The 16,698-nt window shown below is 42.3% G+C and overlaps 1 protein-coding gene across 1 annotated transcript; it reads left to right on the forward strand.

Moving 5' to 3' along the window:
* Positions 1–6,288: 6,288 nt before the first annotated feature.
* lman2lb (lectin, mannose-binding 2-like b) lies at positions 6,289–16,607 on the forward strand. Its single transcript, XM_017709285.2, has 8 exons — positions 6,289–6,504; positions 7,460–7,578; positions 8,370–8,487; positions 8,603–8,685; positions 10,014–10,175; positions 12,072–12,186; positions 12,618–12,734; positions 13,686–16,607. Exons 1-8 carry the CDS (start codon positions 6,297–6,299, stop codon positions 13,826–13,828), a joined length of 1,065 nt encoding a protein of 354 aa, XP_017564774.1. The 5' UTR covers positions 6,289–6,296; the 3' UTR covers positions 13,829–16,607.
* Positions 16,608–16,698: the final 91 nt, after the last annotated feature.

The following is a 16,698-nucleotide window of genomic DNA, read 5'->3' on the forward strand; positions in this document are numbered from 1 at the left end:
CGTCCATCAGACTCATTAAGGGTGTGATAAACTGTTCCTCACTTTCCAAACACAATATTTTCCTATTTATGCTGAATTATTTGGTCTAGGCATTTAAGAGGCAACTCCGATTTCTTATTAAATCCCAACTGTTGTTTCCATCTTGAAAACATCAGTGATTCCATACAGACCTTTACTTATCGGTCAAAAAGATTCTGTATGCAACACTTTTACTAAGGAATAACTCCAGTTGTAGCTAATAGACATACACAACACAGTCATGTGCCAAAGTTTGAATGTGTTTTGTTGAATTTCTAAATAAAAATAAGTTAACAAATCCTTTACAGGAAAAAAATCTAAACAAGGACTTTTTCTGCCAATTTTACAGAAAGGTTTATTTTGCTGAGTTTAACATATAAAAACATAAATGTTGAAGGGGCCAAAACTTTTTCAAAGCCAACATTTTATATTTTATTTCAAATTTGCTAAATTCAGTGTGTTCTCTGTAGAGGATGTGGTAACTTATGTATATGGAAACATGGAATTTGACCCAGGGCGCACAAACTTTTCCTTGCAACTGTACATACTTAACTGTCCAAAAATCTGAGACTGATTTCCGATTAGAAATACATTGTAAATTAAAATAATGTTGCCTAATTTACATGACAGATGTTTGCGTTTATTTTAATGGTTGTTGCTCAGAATTAATAGAACCAAATCACAGTAAAAGGCAGTTTTTTTAAGAAAGCAACTGTAATTTTACATATTTTTACTATTGCTGAGAAAGCATACGTTTTGATGTTTTTTGATGTTTTTTCACTGTTTTTTGCCATTTATCATGCATTTTTAACAGATATTTATATAGAAGTCTCAACAACTAAATATATTTAGCTTTGTTCGTACTTATTGTGTCCACTCTTTACCTTTATTAAAGCTTCCATTCTCTTCCAAATCTTCAGCCACACCTCCAAAAATTAACTCTTAGAAGTTGGTTGCATTTTCTTCTTTGCACCATCCAAATATTCCTAAACATATTCAGTGATAATGAAGTCTAAACTCTGGGGTGGTCAGGTCATTGTGTTGGGAACACCATCACCTTCTTTATTTAATTTGTCTATTTCCTTTCCTCAAGAACGGCTTCTTGACAGCCTCTGACTTGCGCCCCAACCCACTTTGTATAAAATAGCATGGGTTAAGATACATACAACTTTACAAGACTTGAGTGGGCGCATTCTCAACAGGCAGCTGCCCACTCAAGTTCCTTTAGGCCTTTGGTGTAAGCTATACCCCCTTAAAGGCATGACTATATAACTCTAGAACCACTGATTATAACATAAGGGAATTTCCTTGCCCCAAAACACATAATCCACAGGGGACTTAGCACCTCCTTATCTTGTCCCTCTTTCTGGAGAGACAGTGTCTTTCAGGACTGCTGGTTTAAGTCCCCAGACAAAGTCAGCGGGATGTCTAGATTCCAGGCACAAATAGTGTAAAATACACTCTATGGCCAGAAGTATGTGGACACCTCAGCATCACACTTAAATGGGCTTGTTGCATATCCCATTCAAAAACCATGGGCATGATGCTTTCCGGCTATAACAACATCCAATTCTTTAGGGAAGGCTTTCCACTAGATCTTGGAGTCTGTGGGAATTTATGCCCAGTCAGTCAAAAGAACATTTGTGAGAACAGGCAGTGAAATGCTAAAATGTCTTAGCATCAACATCACCCTTCACTGGAACTGTGAACCCAAACCCTGAAAAACAGCCCCAGCCCATCATCCCTCCTCCACCCAACTTTACTTTTAGAACTATACATTCTGGCAAATGGTGTTCTCCTGGCATCAGACTGCCACATAGTAAGAATATATTTCCACTGATTCAGAGTCCAGTGTTGGCGTGCTTTACGCTCCTCCAGCCGACACTTGGCATTGCACATAGTGCCTATAAGTTTGTGTGCAGCTGCTCGGCCATGGAAACTGTTCTGAAGCTCAGTTCTTGTGTTGATGTTGCTTCCAGTGGCAGTTTGGACAGGCTTTGTGAGTTTACAAAGCCTACCACTCTGTGGCTGAGCTGTTGTTGTTCCTAGTTGCTTCCATTTCAAAATAATAGCACTTACAGTTGACCAGGGCAGATCTAGAAGGGCAGAAATTTCACAAATTGAATGTGGCATCCTGAGCTCTTCAGTACAACCCATTCTACTGCCTGTGATTACCTTTGGAGATTGCATAGCTATGTGTTTGATTTGATCCACCTTTTCGTAGTATGTGTTGGAAAATCCTGAAATCAATAAGAGGGCTGTCCAAACAATTTTAGCCATATAGTGTACAGATACATGGTATATACTACCATAGCAATAAACGTAATCAATAGCAGGCACTTGATTGTACACTAAAAGTAGCTGCACAGCCTGGCTGATGACGCTGTTATGCGCTTTAAGACTAATAGTCTTTGCTAATAAGCATGCTAAGACAAATAGTCCACGCTAATAGGCACAGCATCCTTGTAGTAACCAGAAGCCAATACCTGAACCGATTAATCATGCGGACTGTTGCTCTCTACAGGAAGAAGTGTCAGATTGACAGAAAGCACTTATTTGATTAAAACATATTAGATGGAGTAAGAGAGATGTGTGAGTGGGGAGCATTACTGGGAACCAATGTGGGCACAGATGAGGCTAATACTAGCAAGCCGCTACGGTGACGCTGGATTCTCAATGGTGGAAATTGAGTCAAAATTAAATAAGGAACATCTACATGATATAAACAAATGTTTTTTCATCATTTGATAACACAGACACCAGCTTTCATGATGAATAAGCCAATAGAAATGGTCCAAAATTGCATTTGTATGTTTGCTGTAGTTTAGAATGAGGTTTAGTTATAGTGACGATACGCTCAGCTGTGTCCATTCTCAGTAGTCAGCAAAACATCTCAGCATAACGTGCTTTTCTGCTGCTTGGTTCTACAGTTTGGTTCTATGTTGCTGACGTGAAACCCAAACACTGGGCCGATATTAATGCTTCAGCTTTAAAGAAACGTCTATTAACTCTAACTCCAACTCCATCGACTGGTGGGTCAGTCAAACACAATATGAATGAGGGACATAAACGATGGACCATAATACTGCAATGCCCTCTAGAGTCTGCTTTAAACAGCCTGAGCACCACAGAGTAGACAGTGAGATGCTGAAAAAGACGCATTTTCACTGACAAAAGAGCGCTGAGGTCAATATACACAGACTTCATGTGAAGCTACAAAGGCAGAAAGACTTTTTTAGCCACCAGAGCCAACTTTCCTTCATCTTAAACCAAAAATGCTCTCAGATGTGCAAAAAAGTGTACAGTTCCTACCAAAGTCCACACAAAACCCAGAATCGGTACTCATGTTAGCATGTATGATAACCTAAATCTGACTTTTTTGCCAACACCGTTGGATCTTTTTACCAAAACACAGAAACAGATGCTAGTCGGCTTGCTAGATGCTAGCCAGACTAAACATGTTAGCATATCAGGCTTTTTTTTCTGGATCTCAGGGTTTCGATTAGACCAAAAGGCAAAAACAGATGCTGTCAGCTTTTTAGATGCTAGTCAAGATTAGCATGTATGCTAATCTTGATGTAAATCACAGATTTCAGCTAGAAAAACCAGCATGACTGCTCACCAGCAAAACCACCATGTTGTGTTTTGGATGCTGGTATGCTGGTCAGCAGAAATGGGAGCTGTAATGCTGATCACAGTAAAACTTTAGTGTCTCCAAAACAGTAAATTTGCAAGAGAATGTAAAATATTATTAACTTACAGTAGAAAGTAATACCTATACCAATACTATACCAATAAGAGTCCTTGGGCAAGACTCCTAACGTCTTCGCCTCCCTGTGTAAAGTGATCAAATTGTAAGTCGCTCTGGATAAGAGCGTCAGCCAAATGCTGTAAATGTAAGTGATTTTGGCTGTTGATCCTAAAATTATTCATTTTAGCGTTTTTTTTTTGTCCATTTTCTTGGCCTGTTCATCATGAAATTTTCACACAGTGCTAAGGCTAATTAAATTATGCAAAAAAAAAATCAACAAAAATGAAGACACAATGGAGTTTTGGATGCTTGTAAGCTGACCGTGCTGGATGACCAGCACCAGACCAGCATAAACCAGCTTGATGAAGTTTTTTCAGCAGGGATGCTAATCAGTCACTGCTAGACGCTAGGCAGATTTAACATGTTAGCATGTATGGTAACGTAAATCAGGTGTAAAAGGCAGAAACTGATGCCGGCTTTTACTGTGAGGAGACAAGGAAGCAGTAAGAGGAGGGAAAGGGCGTGTGGGAATGGGGTGGTAACCTGACCTGGAGTCGACCTGTCTACAACTTAATCAGCCGTGACAGCCTGGACGTGAACAGATTCCCCATCATTACAGCCCTAAAGAGCCCATCAAAATCTCAAAATCAGTGTCGCACTGCAGGCGGCCCTGCTGTCTCCCGCTGCACCGTTGGCTGTCACTGTATACGGTTACAGAAGTTAGACTCAATGAGGAAACCTAATAGCTCCACTAACACTGAATATAACGAGGGTCCAGTGCTGTTCTGGAACAGATGAATAGATACACTATATTTCCAAAAGTATTCAGTCACCCATCCAAATCATTGAATTCAGGTGTTCCAGTTACTTCCATGGCCACAGGTGTATAAAGCCGAGCCCCTAGGCCTGCAGACTGCTTCTACAGACATTAGTGAAAGAATGGGTCGCTCTCAGGAGCTCAGAGAATTCCAGCGTGGTACCGTGATCGGACGCCACCTGTGCAGCAAGTCCAGTCGTGAAATTTCCTCACTACTACATATATTCCAAAGTCAACTGTCAGTGGGATTATAACAAAGTGGAAATGACTGGGAACGACAGCAACTCAGCCACGAAGTGGTCGACCATGTAAAATGACAGAGCGGTCAGCGGATGCTGAGGGGCATAGTGAGCAGAGGTCACCAACTTTCTGCAGAGTCAATCACTACAGACCTCCAAACTTCATGTGGCCTTTAGATCAGCTCAAGAACAGCGTAGAGAGCTTCATGGAATGGGTTTCCATGGCCGAGCAGCTGCATCCAAGCCTTACATCACCAAGCACAACACAAAGCGTGGAATGCAGTGGTGTAAAGTGCCGCTACTGGACTCTAGCGCAGTGGAGATGTGTTCTCTGGAGTGACCAATCACACTTCTCCATCTGGCAGTCCGATGGACGAGTTGCCAGGAGAATGGTACTTGTCTGACTGCATTGTGCCGAGTGTAAAGTTTGGTGGAGGGGGGATTATGGTGTGGAGTTATTATGGTATGGAGCTCGGCCCCTTAGTTCCAGTGAAAGGAACTCTTAAAGCTTCAGCACCAAGAGATTTTGGACAATTTCCTGCTCCCAACAGTTTAGGGACGACCCCTCCCTGTTCCAACATGACTGCACACCAGTGCACAAAGCAGGTCCATAAAGACACGGATGAGCCAGTTTGGTGTGGAAGAACTTGACTGGCCTGCACAGAGTCCTGACCTCAACCCCATAGAACACCTTTGGGATGAATTAGAGCGGAGACTGTGCGCCAGGCCTTCTCGTCCAATATCAGTGTCTGACCTCACAAAAGCGCTTCTGGAAGAATGGTGAAAAAAAAGAAAACGTGAATACTTTTGGAAATATAGTGTACCTATAGATATAATGGAAAATATTTTTTTTCAATTTTTTTATTTTTTTTTCAATTGTATGCAAATGTTTTGCATATTCACATTGTTTTTCCATTTGTGTTCAAACAGTAACAGCTTCAACTGAAAAAGAAGCCAGGGCTGTTTTTTTCTATAATGTTGTCCTTTAAAATCACAAACATTTTAAAAGTCAGTTTAAATAAAAAAATGATGCAGAACATCTACCACCTGTTCAGCCTTCAGCAGTTTAGCCCCGCCCATTCCTGCTGAAGCTATAAGGAGTGTTGGGCGACGGCCAATGCAGGGCAGCCAATCAGAACAGAGCTCAATTGTATTTATATAAAAGTCACAAAAGCCGTCCGTTTAAAGCTTTATCTAGATGATGGAGACAGAATTAAAACTCTCATTAAAACGTAAGATTTTAAGTTTGATACACAAATAAAATACGATAAAAACGGTGCGAGAAGCGGCCACTTTCACTTCAACACTGATTGGTCCACACGAGCGTTCGCAGGTCGTGGTGGAGAGCAGTCATAGGCTGCAGATATGATTGACAGTCTTCTCGCCCAATGAGCAGCGCGTCTGCTGGAAACGGCCCAATGAGAAGAGTGGGCGGGCGCGCGGGGTGAGTCGGAGGAGGGGAAACGGCAAGATGGCCACTTCCATGGAGAAGTTGAAGAAGTGTCCCGGGTTTTGTTCACGGTTTTGGGGGGTTTCGGGGGGTCTTCTGGAACATGTGAGCGTGAGTGTAGTTTTGGTTCTGGTTCTCGCTCTGGTGGAGCGAGGCAGCGGGAATAATAACGCCTACGAGCCCGAGGAGTTCCTGAAGCGGGAGTACTCGCTGACCAAGCCGTACCAAGGTGGGGGAGCGCCGGCAGAGGTCCGCCTCCAACTCGCCGGTCCACCTTAAATGCTGCCGCAGTTGCAGGCTAGCGGCTCAGGCGCCGCAGTGTAACTGCTGCACCACTTAAGGTGGAACGGAGAATTCGAAAAAGAAGTTGGCGAGTAAGAAAGCGGAGCTTCTCCTGTGTCTATAAAACAACTCGGCGAGTCCAGGGAAGCGACTTTATTGTAAAGATTTGAGGTTTAAGCCGAGTTTTTACGGTAGAGCAGCTTAAGGCTGTGGGTGATTTCGCAACTGGCAGTGATTCGGTAGAACTCAATTAAGAGAGTAGCCAGTTAGAGCTGCTCAGCTAAAAACAGTCTAGAACAGCATAGAACCCATGTTCTAGTCTACTATAGTGAAATAGTTTGGTGTGAAACGCTCTGTTTCTAGAGAACCTTGAGAGTCAGAGCTGTTCACAGTGGTGGTGATGGGAACCAGACGTCCCTCTCTAGAAGCTCCTCACAGAAAGTTCCTACAGGAACTGGTTATGAATTCACTGCCTGATGACCGAGACGCTGTTTCATGTTAGTTTTGTGACCAAAAATGGCTTTTACTTTATTTTAATCTGTTTATGGTGAAGGCAAAATAGCTCCCATATAAACTCAGAAGACTCCTGTAGGTTCTCTGGTGGTTCTGGATAGTAAATAATATGTTTATATCCGTGTTGTAGTCATGGCGACGTCTGGTTCCCATCACCACCACTGTCGCTGTTTCTACAATCAACCATTTCACACCAAACCACTCCAAATGACTGTTTACATCTCAACCACTGAATCATCCAGGAATTCTAAAAAATCGATGGACTTCCCCTTTAAGTACTAAGTAACACGCCTCTAACTGCCCACCTCTCTTTTAAGCTGCCGTCTGCTCTACTCTTCTCTTTAAGAGCTCTTGACTTATGAGTTCCTCCTCCCTTTCTTTGTTTGCAGGTCTGGGCTCTTCCAGTTCTTCCCACTGGGAGTTGTCGGGAAACGCCATGATCACCCCCGAACACGTGCGGCTGACCCCGGATCTGCAGAGCAGACAGGGGGCCGTCTGGAGTCGCATTGTGAGTGTGTTTGAAAGCCCAATAACAAAAATCACTTCACCGGTTAGTCACAGTCAGACTGACCAGTCTGTATAAAACACAACATGAAGAGCAGCTCAAATCAGGTCTTGGACGAGTGACGGACGTTTACTAACCAGTGCGCATACTTATGGGTTCTTTAGGTAAACGTAAAGCACGTGTGATGGAAAACTGGACTCTCCTCACTTTTTAAAATAAGAGTTTGGTGCAGCCTGTTAGAGGTTAGAGTTTCAGAAAGCGTTAAGGGGCAGTCGTGGGCTGGAGGTCAGGGAACTGGCCCTGTGACCGGAAGGTTGCTGGTTCGGTCCCCAGAGCCGACAGCACGTATCTGAGGTGTCCTTGAGCAAGACACCTAACCCCCAACTGCTCCCCGGGCGCCGTGGATAGGGCTGCCCACTGCCCCTAGTGTGTGTGTGCTCACTAGTGTGTATGTGGTGTTACACTTCACGGATGGTTTAAATGCTGAGGTGGAATTTCCCACTTAACTGAAAAGGGGGCAACGTTATCATTAATTATGACCATTTATTGCACATGGAACTGCTTAAATGTTAAAATGTGGGCAATATAAATAAAATAATTTTTAAGAAAATGAAAAGCTGGGGTATGTTGGTTGGTTGGTATTCGCACATTTATATAAGAGATTTACTTGATTACTCTTTAATGGCTGATTTATTACTTGATTGCTTGTTGATTACTTTTTCTTCTCTCTCTCTCTCTCTCTCTCTCTCTCTCTCTCTCTCTCTCTCTGTGTGTGTGTGTGTCTGTCCATACAGCCGTGCTACATTAGAGACTGGGAGCTCCAGGTTCATTTCAAAATCCACGGCCAGGGCAAGAAGAACCTCAACGGTGACGGTCTGGCCATATGGCTGACCAAAGAGCGCATGCAAGCAGGTGCGTCTTTATTGAGTCTGAAACGTCGCGTCAAGTCTGTTCCTCGTTAAATTCTTCTAAATCATCGATCGGAAAGGTCTGGAAAGCTGATGTGGCGTTCTCTGATTTGTTTTAGGCCCCGTGTTTGGGAACAGGAACCTTTTCACTGGTCTGGGCATATTTGTAGACACCTATCCCAATGAAGACAAGCACCACGAGGTGAGGCAACCCATTCGCCCTGACGCCGTCTTATATCTGTGGAGCTCTGGCCTTGAAAATGAACAGGGCATCACTTCTTATCTGGTGCTCCTCCTGGATATCCTGCGTGTTTCACCTCCAGCTCAAACGAACCCCTCATAGAGCTCATCTCAGCTTCTGCAGGCTGGACCATCTGGGGTTTATTAGGGGTGAAAGATCTGCAGGTGTCTGGGAGCAGAAGTGAGGTTGGTCGACTGCGCTCTGTTGGCTTATTGGCAGAAGATCTAGCCAGCATATTGTAGTTCACATTCACAGCCATGAGGCTGCAGCAAAGTCTGACAGCTATGATTCAACACTGACCGCTGCGTGGACCTCTGTATGTCGTCACTGTCCAAAGAAAGTAGTGTAACTTTAGAGGAGAGGGCAAAAACATTGTTTACATTAGTTTAAGTTAGTGTAAAGACTCCTCGCCCAACAAGAGGACTCTAAGCAAATGTAGAGCAGTTCTGCTGGACCAATCACCATGAATTAGTCACACAATTTAAGGGACAACTGGGCTCAGATTTAGCAGAAAACTAAGTACAGCATAAAGATGGAGAACTGTTCCTCCTGATGATTTGATTGGCTCATGGCCTGATGAGTGAATTAGGATGGAGGACCAGCATGATTTGGTACAGCTGCTGATTTGGTTGTTCTGCTCATGTTGTCATCGGTGCTTTGATGCAGTTAGTGATTTATCCACTAGAGGGTCTTTTTGGCACCAGTTTCCTGTCTCGATACACACACAGATGGAAAATATGACCAGAGTCATCTTGATAATTGACATAGAAATGTGTTGTGGAGGTGGTCAGTATTTAAAGACCTGACCGAATGTTGCGTCACAGCGAGAGCAGAATTCGTCCTGTTTATTTCTCAGTGCCAGTGTGTTTCTGAAAGTGCCTTGAAGGAGTGATTTATTTTGACCAAACCCCCAAGGGGGGGTGAATCAGACATCAGCATCTCTTCTGGGAATTAGGAAAAACCCGATTTGCTTGAATTGCTCCCTGCCAGAAGCTAATATGATATTCAAAGTTACTGCGTAAGCAGCGATGGTAGACGGCCGTCTGTGGAAAACACCAGCAGGGAGTTTGAGTTGCTGCGTATGTACAAAGTTCTAGAAGTACAAAGCTTATAGAGTCTAGCTTGCACTGAGATTCTAGTCACTGACACTAATTATAATAAACGTTATGAAATTCATTAGCATAAATGAATATGAATTAGTTTATTGATACAGCCGCCTCAGTGGTGGATTTCGTTTACTGGGTGTGGCCCAGTTAAACTCCTCATACGTGTTCTGTCTCTCTGAGCAGAGGGTCTTTCCCTACATCTCGGCGATGGTGGGGAACGGATCGCTGGCCTACGACCACGACCAGGACGGAAGGAACGCGGACCTGGGCGGCTGCACGGCTTCCGTCCGCAACGTCGACCACGACACGTTCCTGTTGGTCAGATATATGAGGAACACGCTGATGGTAAAAACACACGAACAAACAAAACCTGCTCAGGGTTACAGCCTACACACTTAAAAATGATGGTTCTTCAAGGGTTCTTTAGCAAAGAAAGTGGTTGTATTTAGAAACATGAACCTCTAGAGAACCCTTTTCCATGATTAAGGGGTTCTTTGCATAGTGAAAGTGCAGAAGTACCTGTTTAAAAAAAGGTGAAACACCAAAAGGGGTTCTTCTATTGTAGCAAACCCTTTTTGGTGCTGTAGAGAACCCTAGTCATAAAGGTTCTATATAAAATCAAACACAGCACGTTCTCCATCAGTCTAAAGAGCACTTTTTCCCCAATGTAAAGAAGCGTTTAATCATGGAAAGGATTCTTTAAATGTTCATGGTTCTATATAGAACCATTTTCTTTACTAAAGAACGCTTGAAGAACCATCATTTTAAGTGTGTAAGGTTGGGTGGGTGTTAGGAAACAACAGCGCACAGCTGGTTCCACAAAACAGAGCTATTATCAGCCGCAGGTAGAGTCAGATTGGGATTTTAAAGGGGATTTCAGCCGATTCTTATTTTAAAATTTCTGTATAATTCAGTGGTTGAGAGAGAAACAAAGACGTTGATCGGTTTGACTGGTTTGTAGAGATACTCGATTTCTTCACAGTGGTGGTGAAAGGAACGGGGTCACAGTGCAAATATAGCCATTTTATTTACTATCCAAGTTATTATATATAATATCAAAGGTAAAATAGTGGAGAACCTGAAAAAAAAGTAGGTTTTATTTGGGAACTATTTTAGTTCATGTATCCCTCCACCATGAATGGATTAAAGTACATTTTAGACCAAAACTTTATCACTAAACTATCGTAAAACGTCGTCTCGGTCATCAGGCAGTGAATTCATAACCATTTACTGTAGGAACTTTCTGTGAGGGCGCTTTTAGAGGTGGACGTCTGGTTCCCATCACCACCACTGTGAACAGCTCAGACTCTGACCGACTCTGACACATTAACCGTTTAACAGTGCAGATATTTAGAAAAACGGATGGAGTTCACCTTTAATAGGCGTTAAAAATAGTTCTAAATTATTTGTCACACCAATAAATGTGTGTGTAATATATGTTACATGTATAAAATGTAATATAACCAACTAAACTAGGTATTGGGTGGTGGTAAATCTTTTGAGGAGAGCTTAAGCTACCTTCTCAAACAGTGTATTCCTGATTTGTTCGTTTGTATTTGTTTGTTTTTTCTCAAATGGTTTAAGACTTTTACGCAATACTGCATCCTGGTGTCGTTTGTAGTTTCTGCTTCGAGAGCAGTGCCAACATTATTTAAAAACTTCTGCGTGGTTGAGCTGTAAACAGTCATTCAGTGTTGTGAAATGCTTCATTGTAGAGGAAATGAGTGACTCAAGGTTTTTTTTTGTTTTTTTTTTTACAGTGGTGGTGATGGGAACCAGGTCTCCTGAGGTTTTATATGGAGTGTTGATGGTAGTGTAGTGGAAAATCTGAAAAAGTACGTTTTCTTTTATTTAGAAATGGATTATTTAGCCTTACAGTGCTGTGCATGTACCTCTTCGCCGCAAGCACATGAAAAAAGGAAAAAGGTTTTAGTCAAAAACTTTCTCAGAGATACTGTAAAGCAGAGTCTCGGACATCAGGCAGTGAATTCATAAGCATTTCATCTCAAAACCTTCTGTGAGGAGCTTTTAGCGGTGGACGTCTGGTTCCCATCACCACCACTGTGAACAGTTCTCTAGGCGTTTCACACCAAACCACCCTGACCGACTTTGTTTACATCTAAACCATTTAAATATACAGAAAAATGGGAAAATCGGTGGATTTCCCCTTTAATGTAAGTAAAGATGGTCCACAATCAGTGTAAAAAGTCTCTGCTTCACTGCTGGTGTCTTCCCCCCCAGATCATGGTGGACGTAGAAGGCAAGCAGGAGTGGAAAGAGTGTCTGGAAGTCCCTGGTGTCCACCTGCCTCAGGGATACCACTTTGGAGCCTCATCAGTTACTGGAGACCTGTCAGGTTTGGATTAAAGGGCTCATATCTTGTATTTGTTCTTGTGATAGATAGATATTTATTTATGTATTTATTTATTTATTTTCCCCTCCATTGTTTGCCACATAAGATGTTTGTGTGCCTTTATATACCAAAAACAGTCATAGTTCATTTCTGCAGGACCATTTTTCCAACCTAAATGTGTGTTATTTATATATGCTGCTTTTTGTGACATCACAAAAACACTGTTTCCCTATTTGGACTGGAAAGAAATGTCAGTCACAACAAAACTGTTTCTGTGATATGGGCCCTTTAGTATGGGGCCGCTTTCTTTTCATGCTCTGCTATACAGTGTTTTTATTATAAGACATTATAATCTTTATATTATTTGTAATTATTTCTGGATTATAATTATTAATACATTATAACGGTTCATAATAAGATTTTATGTTTTGTAGACAATCATGACCTGATCTCCTTCAAGCTGTTTGAACTGACAGTGGAGAGGAGTCCCGAGGAGCTGGAGAACGAGGAGGAGGTTCTGATACCCAGCGTGGACTACAGAGACGTCCCTGGTAATGATACCACTTTAGGGTATCGGCGCAGAAATCTGCATTTTTTTGTTGTTGCCCCTCAGAGTCTGGTTCCAGCCTCAATCCGCCACACCTGCTCCGGCTAATTAACTTCTTCAGACGTTCTTGACCGGCTGAGTCAGACGCATTTGGCTGCGTTCACATTAGCAGGCTGAGGTGGAACAAACCTTTTGCCTTAATGTGATGCAGATCTGACCCACTTCCATTCGGGCCCTGAGGACCATGTTGGGATCCACTGCTTTAGAGTCTCTTAACCACTGTTAGTGTGGTGAGGCCTATGATGCTAGCAATAACAAAACAGCTGAATCGGCCAATCAAATCAGATGTTTGTTTTTCAGCACACAGAGCAATTAGACCTCCACATTTAACCCATCCATGCAGTGAAACACCCACATACATGCACACTAGTGCACACACACTAGAGGGTAGTGACTCACTTGCCCGGAGCGGTGGGCAGCCCGATCCACGATGCCCAGGTTGCCAGGGGGCAAGGACGCTTCAGTCATGTACTGTCAGCCGAGGGGATCGAACCAGTGACCTTCTGGGCCACAAGGCTGGTTCCCTAACCTCCAGCCCACAACTGCCCCAACAGGCACATAACATGACTCATCTGAACTGAATATCACTCTAAACTTAGCTCTTTATATCTGCTGTACAGCTTCTGTAGGTTGAATGGGATTTTTACCTGCATTCTGTTTCAACCTCACAAATGAGATCTGAACTAACACATTTGTGGGCGAACCCTGTGTAGATCTGTTCTGGGACGTAGAATTTTTGGATTCAGAAATTTGGGCCATCTGACTGCTGCCGTAAAAGATAGTTTGTCCACAACTTCACCAAAGCAAAAGCAGCCGTTTAAATAATTTCACACGATGTTACGTAACATTTACATTACGCTACACCTTAAATCTCGGCGCTTTCTTTCTCTTCCAGTGCACGTGGTGGATGAAGGTATGAGCACACTTACGCTGTTCTTCCTGTTCGTCTTCTCCGTGGTCGGGCTCGTCCTGCTCATCGTGGTGGCACTCATCATCTACCAGCGCTGGAAGGACCGCAGCCGCAAACGCTTCTACTGAGAGAACGAGAGGTTTAATATGAGAGTGAGTGGTTTAAAGACTGAGCCCATTCTGAAGTCTCTCCTCACTGCTGCGACAAACTGACATTACCTCTGAAGCCCAAACTAGACAAAGAGCCATATCTGACCTCTACTGAGAGAAACCAGCCGTTCTCCTCCCTTTCAGTTGCTAATGATTTATAGCACGTTACTGTGTGAAGACGAGAGAAAGAATATTTGTGTGCGAGAGGAGAGAGAAAGACGGGTGACTGTCTCTCCCTGTTCAGTTTTCATGAGTTTTGCACTTGCCCAATCCCCTTGAAACGCGTTTGTGTGGTGTTGGTGTTGGAGTCGGAGTCGAGGCGAGATATATGCAGTTTTGTTTTTGTTTTTTTTTTTAAGCGGAATTCAACAGATTTTTCAAAATGTATGCAGAATTTAGTGGTTGATTATGTAAACATTCATTCAGAGCGGTTTGGTGTGAAATGATTCATTGTAGAGACTGATTTCTTCACAGTGGTGGTGATGGAAACCAGGGGTCACCATGACTAGAACACAAATACAGACGTGTTTGCTGTCCAAAACCACCACTGACCCTACACGAGACTTCGGAGTTCATATATGTAAAGTTGATGATGGTAAATTGTTTTCTTTGGGGACTACTTTCTTTCACAGTGCCCTGCATTGTATGTACCATTAATGGATTTTTAAAAACTACATTTTACCAGAGATACATTCTTGGCTGAACAAAGAAACTGGAAATAAATAACCGTTTACATAAGCAGAAAATAGTTGGACACAGTCAGCATTTTCACTGTTGATCTGCTACAGCTCGGACAGTTTGAATGCATTTGTATTGAGCAGCACAGGATTTAAAACACCCTGGTTGACTTCAGCGGGGGTTAAATAAAATGGAATAATAACGCTGGAGGAACAGAAGTAAATGTAAATGTATATCCAACAGACGTTCAGTAGGTGGAGTTAAGTGAAAGGCAGTAATCCACCCACCCAATTCACTGTTGTAGCCTTAGTCCTCTGTAATCAAAATGTTTAGAGCGCCTGTGAGGGCTCAAATCGCTGCTTCGCATTTTCATTGCCATTTAAATTTAATTACCGCTCAAAGTCTACAATTTTAGCAACTTGTTGGAGGCCTATTTAACTTTTTGTGGTCCGAAAAAAAATTTTTTGACCATTTTGGGCAGAACATTTTAAAATTGCTGACATTTCTGCACTTTCACAGTCAAAATTCTCAAGTGTCTCCGACACCAGCCAGTGTATTCCTGTCCATTGCACGTAGTAACTTTCTATGAGGGAGCTTTTAGAGGTGGACGTCTGGTTCCTATCACCACTGTGAACAATTCTGACTCTTAAGGTTCTCTAGACCAGAGCGTTTCACACCAGACCAAACCGCTCTGAATGATTCACGTTTCCTGCAAAATCGTCATTAGAATTCCCCTTTTAGTGCTGTCCTGTTAGAATGTGTGATTTTTCCATACATTTACACAATATGAAAGGATTTCAACAGAAATTGCTGCTCTTCCGAAGTTGCTCCCCATTTTCAGTGTGTTTGGATCTGCTGGATGCTGTTGTTGTGGGACTCGTGAACAAAACCAGTCACTGTTGATCTTTAGCGCTGTCTTAGCCTGGTTTAGCTGGAGTTCATGTTTTGATACCAAGTACTAAACTTTATCTTCTTGCCTTTTAAGTGTTGATACCCTCTCGATCTTTGGGAAAAAATAGCAATACGTTGTTTATAAGGCTACATGACGCCTACATAACCCTCTCTTGACAACTTGCCTAAACCTCTATACACAATAAAGGCTTTTCCCAACATTTATTGGGATGTAATTGTTGGAATAAGCGTTTATGTAGATGTCATGAAGCTTTATGAATGTTTTTGTTTTTGTTCTAACATGTTTTGTTTTCAAGAAAATAAGTGCACTGAATTCTGGGTAATTGTGCTTATGCTTGTTCCAGTCCTGTTAAGCGTCCATTTGTCTTTTTGTTTGTGATTAATCGCTTAAAATCAGCCAATCGCAGGAAAGCACTAGATCAGGTTTTGTGCTGGAAATGCGATGCAGTGATGACTTGATGGCACGTGGTCATCATATGATTATAACGTTTTAAATCAATGCTGTGAATACGTGCGATTGGATTAGTTGGGTGGGGCGGGCAGGGTTTGCTGGATTATAGGGGCCTTTGGCGGGACGTTATGCGGCGCAGTGAGAACAAATTCATCCAGCGTGATGCAGAAACAAAACTATGGGGCCTTATTTCTGTGCTCTGCTTGCACAAATCGCATGAAGTGAAAGAATTTTGCTGTTTTTCTTAATTAGAGGAAGAGGTTCTGCTGCAAGTATTAAAGGAATATTTCAACACTTCAACTTGATCTCTATCCGCTGCGACTTTGGTTACTAAAAACGATTATTTACACCAACTGGAAGCCAATAGGCAGTGGCTCAGTTCTCAGAATAAACATTTCATCATGCAAACTTAAAACTACAACTGTAAACGTTTAATAATACACGATTTAGGAGGAGATGACAGAGAATGTCTTACCAAAGCTGATTTTATGACGTTTTATCCAACTTTCTAACGCTAAGGTAGTTCTGGTTACTTTCACAAAGGTCTTTTGTATCCATCGTGAACAAGCTGCAACCATGAATTCTTCCCCCTGGGAAAACTAGTCCCATCTCTAAAAGAACAAATTCAGATTTACAGCCTAATTTACAAATAACTTTGACTAAAAACTGTTATAAAAGTTTCCTGACTGACTAAAGCAACTGCCCATTGACTTGAGTTATAACAGATGCAGAGGATAGACATGAATTTGAAAATTGCTGGATTATTCTTTGACAGAAACAAGTGACTGCAAATGGCATACGCTTATTT

Source organism: Pygocentrus nattereri, chromosome 20 (assembly GCF_015220715.1).
Source record: "Pygocentrus nattereri isolate fPygNat1 chromosome 20, fPygNat1.pri, whole genome shotgun sequence".
Lineage (NCBI taxonomy): Eukaryota > Metazoa > Chordata > Actinopteri > Characiformes > Serrasalmidae > Pygocentrus > Pygocentrus nattereri.